Source organism: Crinia signifera, chromosome 9 (assembly GCF_055691185.1).
Source record: "Crinia signifera chromosome 9, ASM5569118v1, whole genome shotgun sequence".
Taxonomy (NCBI): Eukaryota; Metazoa; Chordata; class Amphibia; order Anura; family Myobatrachidae; genus Crinia; species Crinia signifera.
Genome location: NC_139225.1, coordinates 34,228,038 through 34,240,730, shown reverse-complemented (window position 1 = coordinate 34,240,730; position 12,693 = coordinate 34,228,038). Strand labels below are relative to the sequence as shown.

At 44.8% G+C, this 12,693-nt stretch overlaps 1 protein-coding gene across 2 annotated transcripts in view; it reads right to left on the bottom strand.

Moving 5' to 3' along the window:
* Positions 1-11,193, bottom strand: part of ITIH6 (inter-alpha-trypsin inhibitor heavy chain family member 6) — a 74,197-nt gene extending 63,004 nt beyond the window's left edge. The window contains exons 1-2 of one of the 2 annotated variants that reach the window (XM_083158787.1): positions 10,895-11,193; positions 6,831-6,866 (exon numbers count right to left, since the gene is read on the bottom strand). In XM_083158787.1, the coding sequence (XP_083014913.1) occupies positions 6,831-6,866; positions 10,895-11,038 (180 nt within the window). In that variant the 5' untranslated portion in view covers positions 11,039-11,193. The remainder of the gene's footprint in view (positions 1-6,830; positions 6,867-10,894) is intronic. The other variant, XM_083158788.1, reaches the window with a different exon arrangement.
* Positions 11,194-12,693: the final 1,500 nt, after the last annotated feature.

The following is a 12,693-nucleotide window of genomic DNA, read 5'->3' as shown; positions in this document are numbered from 1 at the left end:
TAAAAATAGAAACTCTGGTACCGTTCCTAGGATTTCTCTTTGTAAGAACGTAACACACCCTAACCAATCTTATATATAGAATTCAGTGATCTGTTTGTCTGTCTGTTTAGGGGTCGGACCTCATGCTTGGCAGAACTGACCTAGGGAGCCTGTTCTAAGCCTTCCACTGGATTGATTTTAACCAAAACTTTACCAAGAGGTAACAATGAATTCCAGAAGACATACTAGGCATACTAGGGGTTAAAGTCCCAGTTAGACCTGCGTTGGTGTATGCTGGCCAGAACTTTGACCTGGTAGTCTGTTCTTGGCCATGCATAGTATGGAGTTGGGGTCAAGGTTGGACCTCCTGCTAGTGTTCACCAGGCAAATTTGTGACCTATTGAGCCTGTTCTGGGTCTTCCACTGGATATATTTGGATGAAAACTTCTCAGAGTGCTAACTTTGGGTCTAAGAAGACTTTCTAAAGGGTAGATGCTAAATTGTAGTGGGCTAAAGGACCTCCCACGCCCAGGGGGAGGAGCAAGGCCGGGGGGCTTGCTCCTTCACTATCCACGCCACCACTGCTTGCCTTTAGTAACCAGGTGGCGAGCAGAGCGAGCCCGCACGGGTCCATTTGGGACCCTTCTTCTGACCTTGCTCCTCCTCTCTCCACCCCTCTCCTCCCCTGTGATGTCAGGAGGTCCTTTAGCCCACTACAATTTATACCTAACCCTTTCTAACGGGTTGCAGTCCTGGTTGGACCTCCTGTTAGTGCACGCTGGGCAGAACTTTCAAACAGGGGGCGTGTTCTGGCCTTTCTACTGGATGGATTTGGATGAAAATTGTCAATGAACTGTAGTAATTTATAGAAATAAGGTTATTTCAGGTCATTAAATTATGATTAAGTCAATGAACTAAAGCAACTGACAGCAATGGCTGTCAGTGTACCCCAAAAACTTGGAATAGCATCATTGATAAAAGATGGACCCAAGTGATTATAAAACTGGAGAGAAAGGGCCTAATTCAGCATGGATTGCTAATTAGAGACAGAAAGCAGCAGCCCAGACAGAAGGAAGAAATGTCCCTTGCAAACTTGCGAATGCATTGCTAATTGATGGGCATTCGCAGAGCCATTAGCAATTCCTGGAACATCAAAAAAACTTTTGGGGTCATTCAGACCTGCTCGCTAGGCTGCGTGTGAGCAGGTAAATGCTGCCCTACCAAACGCACACCCACCTTTGTGGCATGTATCCCCACGTTACCATGCAATTGAATGTGTACGCTCACATGCAGACACACAGATGAAAATACAGGACTTACTTTTAGTTTGAAGGGTTCCTGATGCATTGGGGGTGGGCGCTAAAATCATGCAACGTCAGCCGCCCGTCCCAAGCAGACAGGGGCACGCCTGCATTCCGACACGCCCGGCGTTTCTATTGGCACCCCCACCGTTTTTGTTGACACTTCCATGAAACACTGGGTGGGCCGTCGGAAGGCCCCTGCCTGTGTATGCTCATAATTGCGCAGGCCCCCAGGGTCGAATTGCAAGAAGGTCTGAATTGGCCCCTTTGCTTGAGACCAACTGTGAGCAGGTCCGAGGTTTCCTCTAATATGTAACTGAAAACGGGTTGGAAGTGGTCATCACTGACGTCACAGGCTCTCCCTCCCCAAAATCCCCTGGGCACGCCTGAGACATACCTAGAAAACGCCCTGTTTCCGCCCAGCAATGCTGGCTTCCTGACAAACTGCGACAGCTTTGCAATTAATAAACGCGCACATTTTCCTTCGCTATTTGTTGCCATGCATGCGCAGCTATTCGATAATTGCTTAATTTGCGTATTCTCTATTTAGCCCCAAAATTGAATCGAAACTGCAAACAGCTGAAAATCATGAACCGAAAAAAATAAACATTTTCGCTACCATTGAACCTTTCTACAAGTAGTGGAATAAGTAGCTTTTTCTTACATGCTTCATCTGTTAGAGTTCTCAGACAACTCTACATAAAGTCATGTATTAGAGACATAGATTACTCCCTTTTGGCAGCGTTTAAACACCCGCTTCCTTAAATGTGACTTCATTAAAGACATGCTGCTGGAAAAATCTATCTGCTTGTCCAAATTCTCTAAAAGACTCATGGAATCTAACCATCAGTTCCCCCTGAAACAACGGATTAAGGAGATATTTTATAGGAAAGTATAGACTTTCCATCAAGTGAGGATAGTCCGCACCCATCTGATGGTGTGGAGTAGGTGTGTTGCCTCCATTTTGTCGGATTGCAGAGGCCAGGCCAGACAGAGCCACGCTGGGCCCCTGTAAAAGGGCATGAACTTAAAAGGGTGTGTGTCCATGCCCATAAGCGAATGTTAACATTTTAAATGGAGCCATTGTAATCTGGGGAGCAGGGGGGTAGGGGCTACCTGCTTCCAACCTTGCTTGTGGGAAGTGGGTCCCTACTCTCTGGCAGGCGCCATCATTCCAGTGATATTTGGTGGATGTTGCCTGTGCACTAGAGAGAAAAGTGCCAGAGACTTTGTTTTTAATGTGCGGACACCATCTTCCTTAATAAAATGTCACATGGAAGATGGTGTCTGCCTTAGGTAGAGGTACGCTCAGTAAGGGGGACACTTCCAACAGCAGGAGCCCAAGTAATTAGTACTGACCAGGGTTGGGCGAGTACTGCAAATTTTTGCAGCCACACCGTATAGTGGGGACCCGGAGCATGGGGGCAGCCTTTTCCCTGTGCTGGGTGGCCGTATGCTGCCTGCAACCATGGCTTGTAGTTTAGCAGGGTCTCTCCCCCTTTCCATCTGGGCCCCAGAACTCGAGTCCCCACAGACCTTCCCCCCTGCCCGATGGCTGCCCTGAAGCCACTTTCTGAGTGACATTGTTCACAATATCCTCTAGTGTTTATGGGACTTAAGGGCTGGTAAATGAGTCGCACTTAATGTAATTGCACTTCCAGGCACCTACTTTATCTATGGTTTATAGTGTACGTTGTATGTACACCATGTAATTAATAAGCCCCTTGTCATATATATCATGTTCCCAGTGGTGATGCGAAACAGGCTGCTCTGGGCAGAGCAGTAGAGAGCCTGGCCGGGCCCAGGTACTTATCAGGGGGCATGGCCTAATCAAAGGAGGCGTGGCCATGCTCCCTTAGAAAAAAATACTGAAAACATAGCACTTTAAGCACCTCCCTGTCCACACTGCAGCCCAGCACACAGCAACATGTGCTGGGTTGAGAACAGCAACTGCTGTCAGGTAACAGGGGGCATCAGACCTGGGCCTGGGTAATTAGTCCCCCCCTCTCTTGACAACGCTGGCCCTGGGGCCGAATGTATTTATCCAGTATCCCTCTCACTTGGGTGTGATATTAGTTCCCAGATTGCATTGCAAAATGGCATTATATATGATAAATAAGGAAGCATTGCATCCCCCATAGAAACTTATGTAGATACGACTGTTGGCAGGAATGGAGGGGTCACCGCAGGTATCAGAGAGAGATATATATTAAGTATTTTACATACATTCAAGGAATATTAAATATTTGCGGTTAACCCCTGAAAACGTTTTTTTTTTTTTTTACGGGGATTTAGCCGCCACAAATGCACTGTAATAAATGGGCCCCTATGATACTTGTACTGCATATGTTCATTCATTGGGGACACTAGACTATTAGGGCACATCAATAATTTGGACTTTCATAGCCTTCTGCAGCAGACCAGGACCACAGAGTTGTTGGGTAAACATCCTGCCCACCTCACATTCCTGACATGTTTCCCCGTAGCCGAGGGGAGCTGGGATCTTTGCAAGAGGTTCCCTTTAATCAGTGGACTTGAAAGTGTATCAGCATAGGATGCCAAGAGTAAGTCACTGTTTAGCAGCATAGAGTAATGTCCCTGCTGAACACTATACATCCTGGGATATTTATAAAATAACATACTTCTCTACTTGCGTCATAAAACTTAGAGGTCACTGTAATAAAAACTGACAATAATTCACATCGCTATTTCGTGAGGGTAAAAACAATGTACACATAAATCTGGGTACAGTGTAATTGTAGGGCGCTTCAGCAGTTATCCGTGCAGCTTTGTTGTCTCAGTAAGAATGACCTCTTTGTCACTTTCCTCTGTACTGCATATGACAGCTGGAAATGCATATGATAAGAGGAATACTAACACTTCAAAGCCCGTACTGCTTTCAGTTTAATAGAAGCGCCTTCATCATTTTCCATTATTTTCTTAAAATATTGCTGGACTAAATAAATTATGAAAATAGACAGACATCTGTCTTTAATTCATGTCTTACTATAGTATATTTGAGTTATTATTTCATTTTTCCTTTAGTAAACTTCTCCTGAGAAGTGCAAAACATGTCGCATACTTGCTTGCTTAGAAATGTGTCCCTTGTCCTGTACCGTAATCTCAAAATGAGGCACATAAGCGTGCCCGGCCTGCATTATTTTTCATGCAAGTTCGTATCTCCCAACATTGGATGGCTTGGAATTGGTACACATGGAAGCATTGTTGTGACAAGCTGGTGGCTTGACTGGCATAGGCGTGACCATGCAGAGTGTGGATTAAACGATGAACAGTTTATAAATCGTCTATAGTCTAGGTGGTACTTGTGTATTATCACGGCGCCCATCGCATTGCATACCATAAGGCTTAATATGGTATGCAATGAGATGAGATGCGATGCGATGGGACCCGATCTTATACAATTTAAAATTGTATACCATTGTATATGGCATACAATGAGATGAGATGAGATACGATTTTAAATGTATAAGCACACTAATGGTTGCTTTCAATGTTAATTGGCCCCCATATAAGATTTTTAATTGTATAAGCACCCTAATGGATGCTTACAATGTTAAATGTACCCCCACGCCACGCCCACTATCAACGTCGACCCGAAGCGTGGAGAGCGCAGCGAGCCCGCGCGGGGCGGCGGTATGCGTCCTCCGACCTTTTCATACCCCCACTATCCATGTCAGCGTGGAGTTGATTTTATGTAGTGTGGCGAGCGCAGCAAGCCACCGAGCCCGAAGCGTGGCGAGGGGCCGTGTTTTACTTTACATGTATTTCGCATGTAAAGTAAAACACGGCCCCTCGCCACGCTTCGGGCTCGGTGACTCGCTGCGCTCGCCACACTATATAAAGTCAACTCCACACCGACATGGATAGTGGGGGTATGAAAAGGTCGGAGGACATGTACCGCCACCCCTGGCGGGCTCGCTTCGCTCGCCACGCTTCGCTCGCAACGCTTCGGGTTGGCGTTGATAGTGGGGGTGCATTTAACATTGTAAGCACCCATTAGGGTGCTTATACAATTAAAAATCTTATATGGGGGCCAATTAACATTGAAAGCACCCATTAGTGTGCTTATACAATTTAAAATTGTATCTCATCTCATCTCACTGTATGCCATATACAATGGTATACAATTTTAAATTGTATAAGATGCCATAAGATGGAAATTGTGGGCGCCGTGCTAATACACAAGTACCGTCTAGGTCAACCCCTGTTGGTTGATAGTTAATAGGTTGACACAGTCAAAAGGTCGACACATAAAATGATAGCTACATGGTACATAAGCCTAACCATCCCCTAGTGCCTAAACTCCTAAATCTAAGCCTAAAAATCGTGGAAAATCATGTCAAACTTTTTCCATGCCGACAATTTTGACCATGTTGACATATTCATACCTCCCAACTGTCCCAATTTTTTGGGACTGTTCCACATCACACCCAGGGCCGGAAGTACCCTGGGAGTCCCCCTGCCAATTGGTATCCGGATAGTAGATAGACAAGTCAGTAAATAGGTCACCAGATAGCTGACAGGTAATCTGCATATTTCCAAACTTTCGGAAGGGGGTGTGGCCAGCGCTCTGTGAGTATCGGTGAAATGAGCACAGCGTCTATTGCTGGAGACACAGGGACAGGGAGCATGGCCAGCAGCTTACAGATACTGGTCACACCCCTTTTCTCAAGGCCACACCCCTTTATGGGCTGTCTTGTCCTTTTCCATCTGGATACCAACCATGCCTCAGGGGCATGCTTTGCACTTCTAAATGCTAGACTGACTCTTCACCTAACCAAGCCATTGTCACAGTGAAGGTTCCTGCCAATTAGGGTGGCCAATCTTGGGTTCGGAATCGGCGGGATCCCAGGATTTGGCCCCTAAAACACCAGGATTTCAATCCCGGGATTAGAGTTTCCAATCCCGGGATCTCGGGATTAGACTGCGCATGCGCAGTCTAATGCCGGGCAGCGTCTGAGCGTCAATTCCAGGATTGAGAAAATGCTCCGGGATTGGCAACCCTACTGCCAATGCCTCCACCGTCATAGGAATAAACTCAAAGGCCCTTGCATATTGGGTCTGTGGGTAAGTACCCTCAAAATGCGACTGTGGTGCTGAAATGCAGCTTTTGCTGGCATTATAATCCACACCGAAGCCCTGGGCTTAATACACCCACTAGGATAATAGATTGGACATCGTTCACTACAGTTGTCTCTAGTTCTTAAAAATGCAATATGCAAATAGACAAAAGGAGTGTAAGTAAAACAAAAACCCACATGGTATTTATGGCCACACTTTCCATACATGTGTGGGACAGAACGGCTGCCTACGCTGATCACTGACACACAGCTAGCTGCCAATCTGACAGTGGGGGAAATAGGGCCATACAATGCAGCCTTTATGATAACGTATAAACATTATGTCTTAGGTTTATTTTCCCTTGGCCAAAAGATAACACTCTGTTGCATAATTGTCAATTGGCAAATGTTACGTAACTTGTCGACAAAATGTTTTCTGTTAGCAAAGAAGACAACTGTTCTTACTTACCTCTGTTTTTGGTGCACGGTTCTGACGCTTAAATCTCTGTTAAAAAAATATATATATCTTTCAGAATTGTGGTCCTGTAAACAAAATAACTGTATACGAGAACATTATATATCACAATACAGATATACTACCGATAATCTGGCACCCTGGTTTCCAGCACATCCTTTTTGGGGGGATTATCGGTGGTACATACAGCGGCATTCCAATGGCTTACCCTCCTGCACCCCACCTTCTAAACCTATTACCCTCCTGCAACCAATCTGAGCTCTGGCTGCAGCCTATCTCCCCCACCCCCTCAGCACCTTAACCTCCCGCAGCCTGACCACCCTTGCAGCCTAACAGCCCTCCCCCCACAGCCTATCATAATGCAGCCTGAGCCCTCCCACAGCCTTACTGAGCCATTCCAGAGCCCTCCCACAGACTAACTGAGCCCTCCCGCAGCCTAACTGAGCCCTCCCAGTGCCTAACTGAGCCCTCCCACACCCTAACTGAGCCCTCCCGAACCATGAGCCCTCCCACAGACTAGCTGAGCCCTCCCACAGACTAACTGAGCCCTCCCACAGACTAACTGAGCCCTCCCACAGACTAACCAAGTTCTCCCGCAGACTAACTGGGCCCTCCCACAGCCTAACCGATCCCTCCCACAGCCTAGCCCAGCCCTCCCTAAACCTAGCCCAGCCCTCCCTCAGACTAGCTGAGTTGTCCCACACACTAACTGGGCCCTCCCACAGACTAACTTAGCCCTCCCGCAGCCCAACTAAGAGCCCCCACCACCATCCCCAGCACCTGATGTGTCTGGATTAATTGGTGGTGTATCATTGTTAAATGTCTGGGAAGTGTTATGTTTAAGATCATGTATGTGTTGAAGTGGTGAGCCCTTACCATCTGCTGATTGCTATGCGGCTCCTGGGTCGACAATGTCTAGGTCGACAGTCACAAGGTCTGCCACTGTGACTAGGTCGGCACCTAAGAATGGTCGATATACCCTGGGTCGACCTTGACAGAAGGTCGACCCAAGTTTAACGTCAACATGAATAAGGTCAATATTTTTTTCTAAAAAGGTGATTTTTCTTAACTTACTATCCAAGTGGACGTAGATATTTCTATCAAGCACAGTGAGCCATGCAAGGGAATGCTGTACACTTATACGGTATCTATGTCGACATGGACACCAAAAGAATGTGAAAAACTCATGTTGACTTTATTCATGTCGATCATATCCATGTTGACCTAAAGTTTTGGTCGACCTTCTTTCAATATTGACCTAGGGTTTTGTCAACCATTCTTACGTGTTGACCTAGTCACTGCCGACCATTAGTGGTCAACCTAGACATTGTCTACCATCTATTCTATACCGTAACCAAAAAACAAAACAAAAATGCTATAGGTTTCAACTATCCAGGAGACAATACTGGTCAAATTTGAGGAGCTAACACATATATTTTTGGGAAATATTTAGACAATAATATCTGATGCACAACACTGCTGGTTTTGCATTTAACATTGTTGCCTTTTTATAACCAGAACCACCAATAAGTGTCGAGGTTGAAAAGCCTTTGCTTAGTATAGCCCAGGGGCCAATCAGAACCGGGGAACAGGGTGTTTCATTAAGTGTTGAGGGAGGAGCTATGCTTGTTAACAACAACAAAAATCAGTGTAGGTAAACTGATGTAAAATGGCAAAAGACTTCAACATCATTCAATAAACTATTGATGATTATGAACCATCAATGGTGAATAGCCGTCCCTAACTAGTAGAGTTTTGGGAAGTTTGGCAAACAAAGGTCTCCATACTGGTGTATGGGGATCGTGGGCAGTATCAGGACTCCCAGTTGAATAGGAGACACAGATGGAGCTTTGGCCATCTTTGTAGGGGCTGGTGATTCTATCGCCAGCCCCCGCCAACCCACCATCCAGTCAGGGGGTGCACATGCACGAGACGGAGCCTGCCTCCGGTCCCCGCCGCCTCCCCTGCCGTCGCCGCAGGTACCCCTCGCCACCCCGAGTGCCCCCCCTAACCCTGCCCGTCTCCCTGAAGCGGAGACGGGCAGGGACACGCAGCGTCCCCACCGAGAGACTGGGACGCGCGTGTGTGTGAGATGCACGCGCCTCCCAGTTCAGTGTAGCCCCCGTTGGCCGGCACTCACCAGCGGGGAGGGTCTGACAAGCCCCGGCCAAGGATGGCAGGGGCTACATCTGTATCTAGGATACTCTGATAGTACAAATGAAAGTCCAAATTGAATGTTTGCCTATATTAACCCTTACAGGTCTAACGTCTAGTCCGGCTCAACAGCCCTAGCGCTAGTAGCAGATCCAATGGTGAGCCACTTTAAAATAAGTGCATTAACATTGTTCAACATTCAATGGAAACCATTTTTTTATTTAAAAAAAATTACAATTAATTGAAACGTTTAAACCAGACTGTTTGAATTGCAAAAATTGGACTGCAAAGGGTTAAGGGATGATGGGTTGACCTCTAGAGATCTGTCCTGTTTGTGCAATAACTCATAATCAGGAATATTTGATTTATTTTGATCCTTTACCTGATTACCATTCCCGGTTCTTAAGGGGATGACATTTCTGCGCACAGCTATTTACAAGAACCTTGCTGACACCTGTTTCCCCTTACATTTTCGCAATAATACAAACGCTTGTAAAACTATCACAAGACACAAAAAATACTATTTTCAGCGCTGACAGAAACCTCTCGGGGCCAGCTCAGGAGCTGCTATTAGTAAACACGTTTCATGCGAATAGTTTCCAAGCCTGGAATCGGAGCAGGAAATCATTTGCAATACTCCAGAGATAACGATGATGAATTCTAATTACACTCCTACACTAACGTAACAGAGCTAAACTTCCCTGGGAAAACGTTATTTACTCTGAAATACATTTCATTCCACCATTCCTTCAGAAAACTAGGCTTCGAAGACAATAGAATCCCCCTTTTTTTCCGCCTAGGTGCAGATGTATTTCTTTTTTAAAACAGTATACAGTTGTTAGGTCGACACATATATGGTCAACATGCTTTGGGTCGACCACTGAAGGTCAACATGGCTTAGGTCGGCACATGAAATAGGTCGACATGTCTAAGGTCGACATGGTTGGAAGGTCGACACGGGTATTAGGTCGACAATGGCAAAGTCGACGGTCAAAATGTCGACGTGAGTTTTTCACATATTTTTTTTGAACCGACATGTGCCGACAGGTGGTATTTCATGCCCATTCACTAGGGCGTGGAGGGAGAATAAAATAGTGTGCTCAGCGTAGAGACCCACCGTCCCCAAAGCATGATGAGCGCATGCGGTACACTTTGACGGTGTCCGTGTCAACCATGTTGACATTCGGGACAGAAAAAAAAACTGGAAAAACTCATGTTGAACTTTGGATGTCGTCAGAATGTTTGTGTCGACATTCCAACCCGGTCGACCTAACTGAAGCCTTTTTCTAGAAATTATAACTACACAAGCAAATATTACCTCTCGGTCTGTTAATAACCAAGAACATTACATTTTTGTTAGTGTTTTCCAAAGATTCTGGAATATGCTGATGTTATATAGATAAATAAATAAATAGTAGTTGTAGTAGTATTAATAATACTAATAATAATACTTTGTTCTTTAAACTATAACTGACTGATTTCCACAATAACCTGTAATAAACCCTGTATCCCTGTGAATAATTGCTACTGTATCCCTTACGCAGGATGTAACCGGATAGTGCTGACATCACTGAGTGCAGAATTTCATCCCACTCGTGATCTTGGGGGTTCTGCGGGCAACTCAGTTCTACCGTTGCGATGTGCGGCTGCAAATATCCCACGAATTACTGTACCCCACCATCATCAGGGAAAAGTTTGGAACCCCAGCACCTGACGTCCATCATCGATAATTGAGCTACCAAGCTTTGAACATTTTCTTGACTGTAAACTCTAATGTATAACCTAAACTCAATGCTAACTGTAAAACATTTCTATTTTGCAAAACTGCAATCTGGAAAAAATGAGAAAACAAACCTACTGTACTACGCTCTGACAAAACAAGAAGCATAGTATTCCAGGCTTACCTCCAGGAAGGGGCTTCCAAGACTTCTTCCATCAACGAAGGACAGGTCAGCAATGGATATAGACACCAGCAGCAGAAAGTAGTTTCTTAATAAATTATCCATACCTGACACTATAAGATCGTAACTTAAATATCTGAGGAGCATCACAAGGAAAACTGTGCTCTTTGAATTCTCTCCGTACGGATGGACTTTCCTTTGCACTTTTAAACCTAGAGTATTTTTCCTTTTGGGTGTTAAGGTCTATAAAAGATGCATTCATTCCTTTACAAGCCATGATTGTCCAGATGAGTTAGGCTCGGGACGCTTAATTGGAGACAGGCCAACTTCTCCCAAACCTCCCCCTGCTCTAAATGAAACCAAAATATTTTGCAGTTCAGCCCAGTTTCTGAAGTGTGTCAATAGCTTTTTAAATGCAGTCGAATGCAGCGTAGGACATCAAAGATGGGACGGTAGGAAGCACGACAGACACATTTACTATGGTGTCATCTGTGACAACTGCCCTGTGCACAGGAGATTAGTGGTTACAAGCTCTTCACTAAGTGACCGCTCCAAACCGCTAAGTCCTATATTTATGCTTCGCGTTCTGAATGACTTTAAAAACATTGGTTCATTTGTTCAAGTTAAAATAAAGAAATGATTGCACCAAATTTATCAAAAATGGTAAAAAAAAAAAAAAAAAATCAAATTGTGTCATCTGGATAGTGAACAGATGTTTAAGCAACAAGGCAGCTGCGTTCTGCATAGTGTCAAACATGTACAGAGGATTTACTCGCAGCATTTCCGGGAGAAGAGAAAAGTCCCATTTTCTTATGTATAGTTGTGGTTTGCATACAGTACCTTATGTTGGTCAAGCACATGTAGGTCTGGTCTTCTAACTTGATAGTTTACTTACAACGAGCATGGCCAAACCTGTTTTGAAACTACCAATCCCAGCATGCCTTGCCATAGTTTTAGCATTCCCTAATAGCAAAACTGTAGCAAGGCATTTATGGGACTTGTAGTTTCACAACAGTTGGAGGGCCATAGTTTGGACATGCCTGCCTTACAAGATGGAAAGATGGAATAGTATGTGATGACAGCCAAACTTATGCCCTGAAGAATCATTTTGGGTTCCACTTAGTAGTTACTTAGTAGAACTAAGGTGCATACACACTGTACAATTTTTTTGACCAATTTTGTTGAAAGACATTTCCATTGAACCCAGTGTCCTGGATGAAAGATGTTGACGAAAGATATTAACAACAGACGAACGATGAATGATGATGCGCATACCCGCCAGTTGTTCATCAAGAACAATTTAGATATCTTTCAAAAATAGCCTAAAAACTGTAGCTATATCTTTCGTCTTTCGTCTGTCGTCAAATATCTTTCGTTAACATCTTTCGTCCAAGACACTGGGTTCAATGGAAAGGTCTTTCAACTAAATTGGTCAAAAAAATTGTACAGTGTGTATGATCAGTAAAACTAGCATAGAATATGTGCTGTTCTTCCCAGGTACTCCATTGCAAACAATTGCTACATAGCTGGTCCTCATCCTGGGTAAAATAGACAGTTGGATGGGAATTGGGCATATGTGCTACTTCATTGCATAAACAGAAATAAACGTCTGGATTCTGAAGGCAGAGTTGCGCGTGTCAAGTCTGTTAGTTTTCAGGACTTGGATACGGACTGAATATGGCTGGAGGCTGTATGTTGGAAACTCAGAGGTTTAATAAGGTTTTCTGTCATTCATGAAATAGAATTTGTTAAGTGATACTGGCAGAAATGGGCAAAGATCTGAGGGAGCACACTGGTACAGT